General features: G+C 40.5%; 1 protein-coding gene across 7 annotated transcripts in view; it reads right to left on the bottom strand.

The window, feature by feature from the left end:
- The window catches only part of sh3yl1 (SH3 and SYLF domain containing 1), a 180,535-nt gene that overhangs the window by 109,606 nt on the left and 54,580 nt on the right, over window positions 1-16,349 (bottom strand). For 6 of the 7 annotated variants that reach the window (XR_005942996.1, XM_041187646.1, XM_041187647.1 and 3 more), the window contains exons 3-4: window positions 10,887-11,000; window positions 9,228-9,292 (exon numbers count right to left, since the gene is read on the bottom strand). Coding sequence is in view for 6 of the 7 variants with exons in the window: in XM_041187646.1 (XP_041043580.1) it covers window positions 9,228-9,292; window positions 10,887-11,000 (179 nt within the window). In the remaining variant the exon portion in view is untranslated. The remainder of the gene's footprint in view (window positions 1-9,227; window positions 9,293-10,886; window positions 11,001-16,349) is intronic. The other variant, XM_041187643.1, reaches the window with a different exon arrangement.

The raw sequence follows: 16,349 nt of genomic DNA, 5'->3' as shown, positions 1-16,349 counted from the left end.
TTTTTATTCTGAGAAGTCAGAATGTAAATCATAATACTGAATAGAAGACAGATTGTTTAAGGTTTTCACACCAATAGAAAACACATAACATAGGTTACATGGGGGTGTCTGCCACATTTCATGACTTACCTGAATGGTTACTGTAACAATTGTAGTTTTCGAAAAAAGCTTACATTTCCTAGCACTGTTGGTTTTTGAACTGATCTGACATGATCCTCAATTGTAAAGTCTAAAAAGCTGATAAAAATAAGGGAATATCTATTCCTAGCAATATTCTCTTTCTAAAGCTCAGTGGCAAAATTATTGGCAGTGTTACCCTTTAAGCTAAGGAAGGCTCGAAATCTTGGGATGGTAAAATAGACAAAATTTAGAATCAGTTAGTAGATTTCCATGACATTGCTAATAACCTAGAATGCCATTTCTGATGGCTAATGTTATTCTTTGCAGTCTAAATCCCAGTGTAACATGTTCATCTTTATGATATGGAAAATATATTGAGGCATTACATCAATGGCTGATGAAATAAAAATATTAAATTTCTTTCCAATACTGGAAGATACAGGCCATATACTAACTTCCATGACAAAATTTTAAGTAACATTTTTCCTAATTACACTATATGCAACAAAATTGCCCTCCTCCAGTACACTTACAATGTTTACATTAAGATGCAAATACTTTATTAATTCTTCTTGTTTTAAACACCTATTCCAGCTATTTACTTGACTATGAAAAAAAATATTCTCTTCTTTCCTTTCACTGTTGGATTTTTAACTCTTGCTGTTTTTCAATATCAGGGAAGTTTTTTTTCTACTATTAAATTTCTACTGTCCAGGCCTTACAAATTCTGGCTGTAGTGGCCAAGGTCAATGTAAACAATGCTCTGGCCATAGAGCAAACATCAGATTTCCTCGGCAACAAATAAAAAATAATTTCAATCATTAGCTCAGAAATTCTCTTAAATATCTTCAAGGATATAAAATGCGAGGAAAAAAAGTTCTCTGATCCCTACCACTCACACCTCATAGTAATTATTTGCAAACTTTCTGTCTGGCATTTGTGTGTGTTTGAACATCACATGCTCTAACACAACATTAGTGGTGCAAATCCAAACTGCCTGACATGACCTGTTGTGGTGCACTTAGTTTTCCACTTGAAAAGTGCTGCCGTGGAACTATAACTCCCAACTATTTTCCTCTCGCTGTGTGCAGAAAATGGGTGAATAGCACCAATGCAACAGGAGAAATTTCCAATGTAAGATCAGTCACCAGAAAAAATGCGCCTGACCAATATAGTGAATTCTATGCAAGTACTTCCAACGTTAAACAATCAATATTATGGATAATCTTTTTGTTTCAGAATTGCAGAGGTTTTGTTTTGTATGTTTTCCTGTTATAAATGTTATTTGGAGCTGACTGGAATGAAGTAAAATGGCAGGCAAAACTATTTGAATAAAAAATTGTATTTCTATAAACTTTTAGCATTACAAGTTGGTTCATAATTAAACGTAACAGAAAGGACACCAGGCTAACAAGGGAGAGAGTAGGGGGAATGCTTAGTAGCAGAATTGGAGTTTAAGAAGGTTTCAAAGGATGTAGAGTCAGAAAGAAATATGAAGAACAAGGGAAAAGTCCTTAAGAAGAGACCAAGGCAAATGTAGGATCTGCCATCAAGTGAGTTGCAGAGATGGGAAGGTGTACTGTATAATGATTAGAAGTAAAGAGATGCATAATTAAGAAAGCATAGGGGAATTACAAAATTAAGTTATCAAGGCATGTAAACATAAAGTATTTTATAAACATAAATAAGAGAAAAAAAACACAGGTTGGAGACACTTCCACTAAGGGATGCATAAGATAAACTCAAATAATGACAGCAAAATGGCAGAAATATTGAACACGTACTTTGCCTTTGTGTTAACAAGAGACTAAAAAGGTGGACAAGACATTAGAAAAGATTTTTTAAAAGACTATGTTTAGGATAGAGCTGTCAGGAAGATATAATTTCCATAATATTATTGGAATTTGTTGGAAAATAGAGTAACAGTGGGATGTGTCTGTGTGTGTGTGTGAATTAATTGAATTTTAGGCAGCTAGTCTGGATGCTTTGATGTAAGAAAAGTTAGGTTTGAAATGTTAATTAGGTAAACATGGGAAGTTTAGAAACATAGGGCAGAATTCTCTGGCTGGCGGGGGCAGAGCTGGAGTGGGCGCGGACCCAATCGCCACCCGCAATCGGGTCCGCGCTGCCATTTTACGTGGGTGGGAAGGTCTGCCCAGCATGAACCGCAGCTCCCGAGGACAACCGAAGTGGGCTGGCAGCAGTAGGACTGCAATGACTGCCAGGTCCAATGGCGACCCGGCAGCCTGTTTTAAAAAGCTGCTGCAGCCTTTCAAAGGCTGTGAAATCATGGCTAGTGGAAGGGTTCCCCAGAGCGCTGCTGCTGAGCAGGCCAGGCAGGAGGATAGGGCAGGGGGGCACTGTGCCCCTAGTTTTGCGGATGATTGCCTCGCTGCCCTGCTCGAGGAGGTGATAGCACGGCAGGAGGTCCTTGTACCCCAGGACTGGAGGAGGAGGCCCCCTCACATGACCAAATATGCCTGGGAAGAGGTGGCAGAGGTGGTGAGCTCCCGTGACATGGTGCGGTGTGCCTGGATCGCAAGCGCTTCAACGATCTGTTGCGCTAAGGAAGGGTGAGTAACATGTTGGCATTGGTCACTTAACCTGGCAGGTAGGCTTTCCCACCCCCGCCATGTCTGAGGATTGAATCATTGATGGCATGTGTCCTTCGCTGGGTGGGCAAGCAGATATTGCCAATGCCGAGGTCATCCTGAGAGGGTGGTGAAGGGATGGGTTCTGCCCCTGCAGCATGTGGAACAGTGACACTCACATTACTGTTTTGGGGGAAACCTGCACCTAGGCTCAGAGCTAGAACTCCAGGACATGTCAAAGTCAGGGTGATAACATGCTGGGAGGGGGGGGCTTCAAGGTGGCGTGGCACCAACTGATTTGCTATCCTCTGCGGTCCACGTGCTTGCGCCTCCTTGCTTTTCAAGACTGTGTGGTGCCTAATGTGATGTAGGCAGCATTTGACAAGTGGTGGGGGGGGGGGGGGGGGGGGGGGGGGGGGGGGGGGGGGGTGGTTGGTGAGGGGACAGGCCTGGCATCTTTGTGAGAGTGTTTGGCAGCAGTGGGGTGAGGAGACACTGGAGCCCTGCAATGTCCCACTCTGGTTGGGGTGCGCCGTCCGCAAAGAGGGTCCAGGTATAAGTAGCACTAATCAATGCTCTTCTCTCCTATTCAGAAGAATGCACATAATGCAGCCGAGAGGGTGAGGACTGGCGGCGGCCCGGCACAGTCGGCGATTCTCAGCTGCTTTGAGCAGGAGGCCCTAGATTTGGAGAGGCACCATGCACCCAGGCCCACCGGTGTCAGTGAGGCTGGAGTGCCACGGGCAGATATGTTTGCTCAGCAGTGAGGTCACCATTGTTCTCCCAACAGCTGTGCTGAATGTTCAGTGATTGAAGTTTGCAACATGGCTTGACCATTGCTTATGGAAGGATGAGGGCATAATGATCTAGGAGACAGGGATGCACATTAACATTGGAGCAGTTAACATGGAGACAATGTTTTTGTTCTTCCTTTCAGCATCATCACAGCAGGGCTGGGAGGAGCAGCAGAGGCCCCCTCTCACACCTGAGGGCCCTGGAGTCTCACCAGCGTCACTACATCTCTGCCAGGCAGGCACATGCGCAGATACTAGCACCTCGGTGGGAATTAGAACATCGGCTAGTGTCCCGAAGCACAGCGGTGAGGGCACTTCACAGTTGCTGGAGGAGCTGGCAGAGACAGAGTGCCCACGGTGCCAGCAGTTGGAGGACTGCAGGGAACCAGGCATATGCTCAGTCAGTGGCTGATGTGCCTCTGGAGTTGTCTGCGATGCAGCAGACACAGGAAATGCAGCAGGGTGTGCGGGAGCATCTGATGGAGATACATGAGGCTATGCTTGGCTTGGTGTCCGTGCTGGAGGAGTCTATGCGGACTATCGCTGATGCAATGAGCCTCATGGCCGAGCGCCATGCATCCTCCAAGGAGACTTGGTGACTCTCGTGGAGATGCTCCTCCAGGAGACCAATCAAAGCTTCCTGGGGATGTGCTCGGACCAGCAAGCCCTCATATCGGCAATGACCTCAGCTGGTCAGTGCCAATGTGGGAGATGGTCTGGGCACCATGCTTCCCAGCTCGGTGCCTATCCATCCACGGTGAGCAGGGAGGTCCGAAGCGACCTCACATTGGCGCAGCAGCTGCCTATCATCTCTGTGGGCTCCTCTCAGGGTGCTCTGGATGAGAGCGGCAGCTCCTCCACCCCTCTGCCAGTGACTGTTGCATCCGGCGAGGCTGTGATGACTGGGGAGAAGCCAGCTGTGACTCTGGCAGCTCCTTCCCAGACGGGGCCAGCACAGGCTCCACGGGCCAGAGGATGACTGCCAAGGTCTTCGAGGCCAACAGGACAGCAGAGTGAGCAGGCTGTCTCAGATGCCACTCCCAGCAGGTCAGCTGCTGTCTTCAAAGGGTTGAAGTTAAGAATACTCAATTTGAATTCGACTTGTCCAGGGCATCATGTTTCTTTGCTTGGGTCTTCTGAAATCTGTGTCTCTTATCTTAATGAAAGTGTAACTCGAAGTTAGATTGATTAGGGGATTTAGAAGTTATCATTGCAGTAATTTGTAAGCCTATGCACGTATTTAAAAAGTATTTCTCTTATAAATAAACGTTTAATTTAGTTTTATAAATCCTTTAAGATTTGGTGGTCTTACTACTACTGAATTCAAGGCACAGATCTCGAAATTTATACAAACTGCAAAACAAGTTGAGGCAGTTGTTTCAAGTTTCCCTTTGGGATTTGAACAACTCAACATTTACCAACTGGCTGTGCCATAACACAGCAGGTGGTGATAATTGATAAACTAAAGTGAAGAGAAAACCCAGGGTCCACATGGATTGTATCCACACACATTAAAAAAATGAAAGGAAAAGATAGCAGAGGCATGTTTTCTGATGTATTAAGTTTAATTGGAAAAGAAAATAGTGGCAGAGGACTGGCAGATGACTAATGCTAATCCTATATATAAAAAAAAGAGGTTTAGAATAATCTAAGAAAGTATAGACCAGTTAGCTTGTCAGTGGTTAAACAATAGATAAATGGAATCTCTACTCAAAAATACAATAGAACGCATTTCGAAACTGAACATAATAGAGTATTCAGCATGAATTTCAAAAGAGAATGGCATGCTTGAGCAACCTTGTTGAATTCTTTAAAGTAGTAAGAGAAATGGTAGATGAGGGTAAAGTTGTAATATATTTGTATTTTCAAAGGCCTTCAATAAGTCAGCGCATAGTAGACTTATGACTAAGGTTAGAACATGGAGTCAGGAAACAAGCAGCAGGATAGACAACAAGGTGGCTACAAAGAAAAGACAGGGTTAAGATAGTTACTCAATAGCAAAATGTGGGAAGTGGTGTTCAACAAGGGTCAGTGCTGGGACCACTGTGGTTCACCATTTTTATATAAACAATTTGGGCTAGGGAATCAAAAGTATGATTTCATGATTTATGGATGACACAAACAAACAATGTAACAAAATACAAGATGGCATTAATAAATTTATAGAATGGGCATTCATTTGGCAAATGAATTTCAATATCGGAGTGTGAAGGGGTGCATTTTGGTAGAAGCAATAAGGTGGCCAAGTAGGACTTGGATAATAAGAGACTAAATGCAGTTGAGAAGCAAAGGAGATCTAGGGGTGAGATACACAAATTACTGATAGTAGTGAAATTACAAGTAGTAGTCCATTCTGAAGAAGTCATATTCTGCTCAAAATATTAATTTAGTTTCTCTCTCCACAAATGCTGTCAGACCTGTTGAGTATTTCCAGCATTTTGGGTTTCCGTTTTTACTATTAAAAATAATGACAGGTTAATAAACTCAGATTAACTACGGAGCAAGGGACAGATCACTGTAGTGTTTTCACTGTCTCAAATGGCCCCATCCACCTGATTCACTCTCTGAATGATGGTAACGCCTATAATTAGATCATCTGAAAATACTCAACAAAACATCAACTGTCATTCTAATTTAATCTGCATCCAAGCAATCTTTCGTTAAAACTATTAAAAAGAAAACCGAGCACTGAAAAACCAACCGAGACTGGCATCCTACTAACTGAGAGGGTCAGACACATCTGGATTTGCAACAAGAAATCATATTTGATACTGCAAAGTACTATACCCATTTAATGAAACACTCAAATTGGCTTACTGCTGTGCTTTATTGTTACCACAGGCTTAGCAAAATACTGGCAATGTTTTGGTATGCGGAAGATCAGCAACTGAAAGGGCAGGAAAGCCTAACTCCATACAAGTCCAAGTGTAAAAAGACTCTAGCTCATTGAATAATTTTTCAGAAGAATTAAAAGGACTGTTGGAGGACAGTTTAAATAGGTTTTCCGCATTGCCTAAGGCAGAGCCACGTCATACTTGCATAGGTGAGGTGGAATTGTTTAACACTATTTTTGCTGAAAAGTCAGCTTCGCTATAACCCCGGGTATGAAGAGACCCCATCTAACTTCATTGTGATAAGACAGGAGTAAAACGATGGACCTTGATAGTTTAAATCAACGAGGCAAGGAAGCAGTAATACTGTCAACCAGTATTATGTTACTTATACTGGAACAACAAACAACATGTCTGTCTGCAAGAAATCCCAAAGACAGATGCCAAAAATTACAAAGCAGTATCCTTTCAATCAATCAAAATAACGCACATGGAAAACCAGTTATTTGGTTGCCAGCTGGCTTAAGCACAAAGTCAGTTAACCTGTGATGCTCCCCAACTCAAGACCCATAAATGTCTGTCAATGTCAATGGTTGGAATCAAATAACAATGTTGAAGATAAAGACCTGTCTCCTGCCTATTTTCAGCCAAGAATAGGAAAAATAATTTTAAAAAAATGTTTTAGTTCAAAAGTTCCCTGTTGAGTAAAACAATGTTCAAAAAATATCATTCTTATGCTGCTAAATTTTATGTATATCATGATTTAAATCCAATTGACACTTAGATGGAAAAAGAGGGAATTTGCTATTCCTCATACTGTAATTTTTCTACGCTTTTACTTGAAAGGGTACCAATTCAGTACAGACATTAGAATATTAACTGTAAATATAATTAGCGTTTGATAGCATTTGTCAAATTCTTTTATCTTCATATTTTCATTTAATTGAAAATATTTGTAATTACTTCAGCATTTGAAATATGACCTATTTTTTTACATTCAGGTCTGAAAAGAGTGCAATGCTACAGTAATTCCTGTAAGCACATTACTGTAATTAAGAGTAATTGTTAATCCTAAACTCTGCAAAGATCAGAATGTCAAAATAGAACTTCCAGGTCTTCTAGAAGTTAAATTTATATAGCACCTTTCATGACCTCAGGATGTTCCAAAGCATTTTGCAGCCAATTAAGTACCGCATTTTTTGTCTGTAGTCTAGTCTTTGTTAACTGTAGCCAATTTGCATTATGCAAGGTCCCACAAATAACATGAGACATTGGTTAAAAGATCAATATTGGGCAGGACACCTGGTTCCATGCCGTGCTTTTATGTTCATTTAAGAGGGAAGACGTGGCTCTGATTAACATCTCATCTGAAAGTTAGCACCTCAGAGTGAAGCAGTCCCTTAGTCCTGCACTAGAGTGTCAGCCTAGATTTTATGCTCAAGTCTCTGGAGTGGGACTTGAACTCTCAACCTGCTGACTCAGAGGCAAGAGTGCCATCACAGTTAACACTTCAGGTCACAAGTTCTGCTTAAAGGAACACATTTGAGTCCATTAGGAAATAAAATGAATTCTGTAAAAAGCCAAAGTTAAAACAAAAATGTATAATATCTAATTTCCAGTATTATTTTACATTTTAAATGAATTATTTTCTAAATCACCCAGATAAGATTCTATTTACTTTTATTAAAAACCACGATTTTTCAACTATGCACAGTATCAGTGCAGGGCTCAAAATGATAAAAGTTCATCAGGACCACTACCTCTGAAAACTGTTCATAAAAAAAACATGGAAATCACGGAACTATACTAAATACAGAGAAACATGAAAATGGCACGTAAAGTAGCAGAGCCATGGATGCGAACAGAAAACATGCTTTACATCTTATTTGGTGAATATACTAGTGTCAGTTTTAAAGTTAGATTGTACAGTAGTCCTAGATTTGGAGTTTTTAAACAGTATAATTTGGGCCTCTTTAAAGGGTTAAACTGTCAATCATATAAGGATAAATGCTTCTGCAATGCTTAAGAATTCAAAACAAATTGAGTGTCTGAAGCTTGATTAAAACTAACTGTTCTTTATCTTATACAGCTGGTGAGTCTGTATTTATGAATGTATAAACACAGCCAGGAACAGTTTCCAGGTCACCTAATAACAAAAGGAAATAAGAATGAAGATAAGTTCCTTTACCAAATTTGGTGAAAACCAAATGAAAACATGAAGCTATTAAGGCAAGAAGTCAGTTTTCAAATGTTAGAATGTTTATAAGTTCACTGCAGTGTTCTGCTGTCCTTGTAGACCAACTTCTAAAAAGGAATTCAAAGAATGGCAAGAGCAAAATCGAATATACATCTTAAAATTTATGGCAAAAATCAGAATTTCAGATAAGTGAATGTGACATATGGAGCTTCAAGCGCTCCATTTTCTGTGTTACAGGAAATGTGTTTGAGAGGATCATATACTTTTAAAGCTGGTTTCAATTCTGACACGCTTCATTTACTTAAGTAACAAGCAGTGCTCAAATAAACATCAGCCTAACAGTCACCCACTTGCTTCTAGCAGAGGGAGCTTAAAGCTGAAACAAATGGGTGATACTAAATTGGATACTCAGTAAGATACCAGTCAAGGGTATAGAGTTTACAGAATTGCAAAGGACATTGAAGTGCGGATCATTGTTTGTAGCTCTGAAAGCAAGAGAATGAAATTTGGGCATCAGTTATAACTGGATCATTTTTGAAGTTGTATGAATTATGTTTAATTGTACTGCATTTTCTGATGACAAGGAGCAAGGTTTGGTAAATTGCATCTGATTTCACTTTAACAGAAAAAAACACCCACATCTCAACCTGCTGCAGATAGAATATTTATGCAACGCAGTTTTAAAAGAACCTACCTCAATTCCGATCTCAAAACCCCCACCAAGTCCAGCAATGCCTATTGCCGAAGGAGCAGACCATCCTGTATGAACCGAATACAAATTAAAATGTTTTAACCATGAATAAGGCAAAAGATTGACTGTTTGAGCTAAAACAAAACATTTGTTTTATTCATTTTCAATCCTGAAGCAATTTGCCTGCGTCAGCTTCCAGGTTCACTGCTAAAAAGGGTTCTGCAGCAGATCAATGCTAAAACTGTACATAAGCAACTTTTTCCTTGAAGTGCTGAAACCTTGTACCAATAACAATAGAAAGGTCCACACAGACCAACAACAGTGAAATAATTTTGCTGTCTACAAAGATGTGAGCAACATTTCAGATGTTTAATACCAGCTGGTATATAGGCCTTTGGTCTCTTTGCCATTTGACATTGATATTGGATGCTGAGGTAGTACCATTACTTGATTGTGGGGTTGTGGGGGAGGGGGGGGTGCGGTGGAAGAGAAATAATTATGGTTGATGTCTTTGCTCAAATCAGAATCAGACTCTGGAAAGGAAGAGACATTTTTGACTAATTAACATTTTATTCAAAAAGAGGCTTTGTACATGCATAAAGTGCATTTGAATTCAGATGTGTTAAAAAAATACATGGAGAGACTGCATGCAAAATGATGAAAAAATGTTGGCCCCGGAATGAGGCAATGCAATTCAATATTGGACAGGCAACTGCTCCATCAATAACTGCCAAATTTGGTTGCCAATGCTCCAGGGCTGGCCTGGAGTCTGCAAGAATTGAAGACCAATCGCCAAGACACTGCTGTGTGCAATTCTGGAGAAAAATCATTGGCATAAAAAAGATTTTTTTTGGTCTTTTTTTTTTGAATATTTCTCTTTTCCAGATATAAAAATATTGAAAAGAGTTCTGAAGAGACTTGCAATATTAACTCTGTTTCCCTCTCCGCAGATGCTGCTAGACCTGCAGAGTTTTTCTAGCATTTTCTGTTTTCATTTCAGATCTCCAGCATCCACAGTATTTTGCTTTTATTATAAAAATATTGAAAATGGGATAAAATAATGCAGTTTGGTTGACAGTCAAGCATCATTCAATTGGGTCATTTTTTGTTTTCCAATTGGCATGGCAAAATAACAAGGATAAAGCATTGGCTGACTAATGGCTGGAGCATGGGGGCAAGCCATGAGAAGAAACCTCCAGGAATACATTTATTCAATTGGCAACCCTGTTCCAAATCTGTGCAATAATCTCAGATAGCAGCAATGCTACCGCACTTAAACTACTGCTGCTGCCATTGAAGGCAAACCTTAACACTGAGGTAGAAGGCTCCCAGACTGATGCTCTGGCACTCCCTTGTTGGATCAACCAGTCTATATCAACATTAGAAAATGATAATAAAAGAATGGTGCATGCTGCAACGTGCTCTCTCTTAGCCACCACGCCTAGCAAACCAAACTCTCCATTTCTCGGATCACACTTCCATGCCTGGCATTGTTATTACAGTAATAAGTTTTGTTCTAAATGTTTAACAACAGGGATGTACTTCCCAAATGGATATTGGAGTCAACATTATAATCCATTTTCTGACATTTTTTTTTAAAGAAAGTGAAAGCTGACAAAAATAATTTATATTTTTAAAAGTGCAAGCATTGAATACTCTTACTTCCATCTGGCAGACGGCCCAACACAATTCCACTGCCTCCACGAGCAGTTACTAAAAATCCAGCTTTAATCACGGAGAGGATAGCAAGTCCTTGTGCTTTAGCTATCACATGAGCTTTAAAATTAACAGAAAATTAAGTGTGAATTGATGAGTAAAGTCATGTCACACTAGAAAATAAATCTTTATTTAAGAAGTAGATTGATCAATTATAAAACACATCCTGTAAGCACTCCGACCCCAAAGGAACTCCAGGATCAGGGGCACTGGCCGAACAACTAAGTGAAAAAAAGCTATTTCGTCCTGAAGGTTCACCGTTTCATAGATAATTCCCAAACGAACTAACTTAATCTTGTAAACTTTGGTGAAGCAGAACATAAAATTATGAATTTACTTCTTTTCTAGGCTTTTTGAAAATACTTATCATGGACTGGAGGTTCCTCACAAAACCCCTCATTTCAACAATGTAGGGAAATCCAGCCTGGATCTCTCAACTGTTCTCTATAAGAACAAAATATTTAACATTTCCTGAAGGGTGTATGGGGACAAAGAAACACAGGAATTCCCTCCAAACAGCCACAACAGTGAACTTCCTCTAATTAATATGAGAACTCTAATGCTGTACTAAAAAGGCTAAATCAAATTCTGCTCAAAAGCATCATTACAAAGCCCCATTGTTAAGTAGAATCATAGGATAGCTACAGCACAGAAAGAGGCCATTCAGCCTGTTGTATCTGTGCCGGCCCTCAAAAAGCAATTCACCTAGTGCCACTCTCCTGCCTTTTCCCTGTAGCCCTGCAAATTTTCCTTTTTAGATAATTATCCAATTACCTTTTGAAAGCTTCAATTGACCCTGCCTCCACCACACTCTCCAAATGAAAAATGTGAAGACTTGAGTACGAGAGTTAAAGTAGTCAGTGCAATATCATACAGAAAAATACTGAAGGTGAGTTCACTACAATGTTTGGAATACAAGATTCAGCAACCTTGAGGGCTGGTATAAATAAGAACTGAACGTAAACTGATCTTCATCTTTTCAGTAGTTGAAATAACCAAGAATGGATTAATTGCATGGACTATCTACACCTACACTCTTGTTTGCACTATTAATACAATAAGCATTAGAACTGAGATTAATTATCTAAAGAAAAAATATTAATAGACTTGTCTATTATTCCATCTGTATTAGTGATATATGTTATTCAATGGATGGCTCAGATATTCAAAACAATTTACAGTGCCAGGTAACTGTAGCTACAACATAAAATATGTTCATTCTATATCTTTTGTTGCTGTAACATATATACATTTATATTTGCATAAACGCTTTGTTTTCAGAGTAAATACAGAGAGCATGTACATAAACACACTTTTGTTTTTGACTACTGTGAACAGAGTAACCAAACAATGGCCCAGAATTTGCTGCAGCGAGGCATTTCATGACTTTTCCCATTCAACTCTTAACTCCTCACCCTTCAGCTCAAATATTCCAGGTAAGTTTGGGTAGGATGGGAATTTAAAGCGTTAAAAATTTGAATCCCAACCCCGACCCACCCACTTTCAATTTTAACAAGGGCTAGACAGGGCAGTGAGCAAACAGTCCAAGAGGCAGACTGGCAATTTTTTAAATATACAATCTCCAACTTAACTCTGGACAGCTGGGTTCCTGTGGCCTCAAGAATTCTAGTAACTCCAGGAAGTTAAAGACTACTGGATCCAGGCAGTAAATGCATTTCCAATTATCAGCTGGATCAGTGTACTTGTCCCAACCCCCACCCCCTCATTAGCCTTCAATCCCTCAGGTTTCCTATGCTCACTGCCTTCTCAGGCATCCAATCCTCCTCCCCACCCTGGTTCCCACTCTCATCCCTCTTGGCCCCTCAGGTCTCCTAACCCCATCCCACACTGGTCTTTGACTCTCTCTCTCTCCACCCCAAACCCACCACCCCACCCCACCCTTACTTTCCCCCACCATTATGGCTTCTCTTCAGCATTCCCCACTCAACTGGAAACCAAGCCTGACAATAGGCTTACTTTCAGGCAAGGAAGCTGAGTGACATCGCCCACATATTGTGGCCACAGGCGGTTAAAACCCCCCTCCAGGATCCTGTTGCGCAGGATAGAATGCCTCAGAAAGGGTGATGCAGGGAGTAAACAGAGAATGAGGTGTCACTTTAACCATCCCACAAACAGTAATTCACTGCAGGAAATGTTTTATAACCTGATGACATTGTTGAAAGTGTGAAGACCTGAATACCCCATGCAGATCTCAGAATAATGTTGGAGACATGACTCACCCACTACACCATCCAGTATAAGTGAAGAGATGAACAAGACACCAGTGAGCACTGGGAGCTTGGAAAGAATGAGGAATGATCAACTTTCTCTCCCAGTGGGAGGGAGAAAAGTAAAAGTAACTAGCCTCAGCAGAGGATCTCAAGAAGCCAGTCTTCAAAAAAATTATGATTCACGAGCATAAATCATATGTGCTGATAGTCTCCTTTCATGCACTGGATAAGTTGGAGGAATTCCAAAGCCCGTAACAGCAACATAATGCAATAGGGATGTCTGACATTCAAAACTCACTGGATATTGTGGCAGTTGAAGCGATTTCTGCAGCATCTAGCAGGATGTTCTAAGGGAAATGATTGCTTCTGGAATGACAGGTACAATTGACTTTGTAGGCTTTTTTTGCATGACACTTGGTGTAATAGCACCAAGTCTTTCATGGCTTAATTGAAATTATTCTATTTGGTCTTATGGAGACTATTGGTCCAACTCCATGCAGGCCTAGAGTCAATGGGCTGCAAAGAATGGGTGCCTGTGTTGGCTCAAAATAAACAACAATGTATGAAGGTCACTCTAGCCCCTTGAATGACAGCACTGGAAATAGCCTCTGGCCTTGGTCTGATAGATAATGGACTCCTGAGCTCTCCAGTGAAACCAGCTCAAGGGCATTAGCACCACTGATATTTTTGGTTGTCAAAGTCTCCATCAGTAAAATCTCAGCTGCGAACTTCAGAACTTCCTGATGCCAATGGAAAACCATGCAAGGGGTTAAGTACATATGTGAGAAGAGTTTTAGGCAGAAGAGGTAGCAAAAATTATAAGAAATAGCAAGGTAAAATAACGAAGACGATCAGTAAATATGGAATTCTTTGGAAAATTGTGCTGGTGAATTCTTTTATATGGAGACCTTCAGTTCATTTTTAATTTGGTTGATGATGGTTTTGAGTGCCCTGAAAGATATGTGATGTATTTCAGACTGAAATAATAGTTGCAAACAATGCAAAGTCTCAAAAAATGGCATTATAGTTTCTGAAGACAGGGCATCTCCTTTCTTCTGTAAGCAGTTGATGTTTTTCTACCTAATCTTGCATGGTGTTTCAGCGCCTTGGTCTCCCAGGTATCCTAGTATTGATCAGGATGCTGTTGGACTCCACCTTCTTTCTCTCAGCTTCTGCAAATGTAAGGTCCAATTCCTTCATAAATGCAAAATTATGCTGCATACAGCTTGCTGGCCTCAAGCTGTCTAGGCAGTGAAAATGGGACTTCAGAGTACCTATGATCTATGCAATAATGCTGTGTGCAACATACAAGACTTAACTAAATCTGCTGTCACCATCTGTCCTCTGACGGTGGAGGGATATTATCAGCCATGGTTGAGGCGGGTAGCCTAGGTCTCTAAGCAACTGTCCTGACACATTGCTCTGACAAAAAATGTAGGTGTCTTTTACTGTCAGAGAACAAAAGAATCATGGTTCAAGGTTAGTATGCCATCTCAGAGAATGTTGACACAACAGCATATTCATAGGGTAGCAAACCAGAATGAATATTCATTCATTAAGTGTCACTGGACATTTTATTATGTTAAAGGTGCTATATGGATACAAGTTGTTGTTGTTGTTGTTGTTGTGAAAACTCTTCCTACTGATAAAATACAGGACATACGCTGTTGGGGACCTTCAATAGAGCATAGACGACATCAACGCCACTTGGGACTTGCAGAATCCAGTTACCTGATAACGTTTGAGTTTTCAATGTCATTGCTTTGGTAGGCCAGTGATGAAGGATATGAAATTTGAAGCACAGGGTATCCTGATTGACTGATATGATCCAAGGCTGTTGAAAACCTCAAGGGGCAAAAAACTTACAGCCACTGTCAAAGCTGTACTCCTGACAGAAAGAGGCAGTAGGTTTGGTGCTGACAGCAGGCATGACACTCTGCATATGGGAGGAAATCAATGTCTTTGGGAAAACCCATATATTATCTCCGTGGCATGTACACTTTCTGGCTTGGGTGCATAAGAACATACAAAAAGCAGGAATAGGCCATAATGCCCCACGAGTCTGCTCCACCATTCAATGAGATCATGGCTGATCTGATTGTGGCCTCAACCCCACTTTCCTGCCTGTCCCCATTACCCTCAACTCCCTTGTGGATCAAAATCTGTCTAACTCAGCCTTGAATATAATCAATGACCAATTATTATCCACTGCTCTCTAGGGTAGAGAATTCCAATATTTACAATGCTCAGAAGGTATTCCTCCTCATCTCCCTATTAAATGGAAGATCCTTTATACTGAAACTGTGCCCCCAGCTCTAGATTCCTCCATGAGCAAAACATTCTCTCAGCATCTACCCTGTCAAGCCCCCTCAGAATCTTATATGTTTCAATAAGATCACCTCTCATTCTTCTAAACTCCAATGAGTATAGGTCCAATCAACTCAACTTTTCCTCATAAGACTAAACCTTTCATCCTAGGGATCAGCCTAGTGAACCTTCTCTGAACTGTCTCCAATGCAAATATATCCATCCTTAAATAAGGAGGCCAAAACTGTATGCAGTACTCTAGATGAGGTTTCATCAATGCCCTGTACAGTTGTAGCAAGACTTTCCTATTTTTATACTCCATCTTCCTTGTAATAAAGGCTAACATTCTATTTGCCTTTCTAAATACTTGGTCTATCTGCATGGTCAATTTGAGAGATCCATGTACGCGGACACCTCTGTATCACAGCATTCTGTAGTCTCTCTCCATTTAAACCATTTTCTGCTTTTCTATTCTTCCTACTAAAATGGATAACCTCATTTTTTTCCCCACATTATACTCCATCTGCCAAATTTCTACCCACTCACTTAACCTATTTATATCCCTTTGCAGACTCTTTGTACCTTCCTCACAACTTGCTTTCCTTCCTATCTTCAGATTATCTACAAATTTGGCTGTCTGTCTCTTTATCCAAGTCATTAGTACAGATTGTAAATAGTTGAAGCCCCAGCACTCATCCTTGTGGTACTCCACTAGTTAGACTTTGCCAACCTGAAAATGACCCAATAATCCTGACTCTTGGTTTCCTGTTAGTTTGCCAATCCTCCATGCATGCTAATAAATTACCTTGAACAGCATGAATTCTTGTGCAGTAATTTTTATGTGGCACCTCATCAAACTTCTCTTAGCAAT

This window comes from Carcharodon carcharias, chromosome 5, assembly GCF_017639515.1.
Source record: "Carcharodon carcharias isolate sCarCar2 chromosome 5, sCarCar2.pri, whole genome shotgun sequence".
Lineage (NCBI taxonomy): Eukaryota > Metazoa > Chordata > Chondrichthyes > Lamniformes > Lamnidae > Carcharodon > Carcharodon carcharias.
This window is presented reverse-complemented; position numbering and strand designations above follow the sequence as displayed.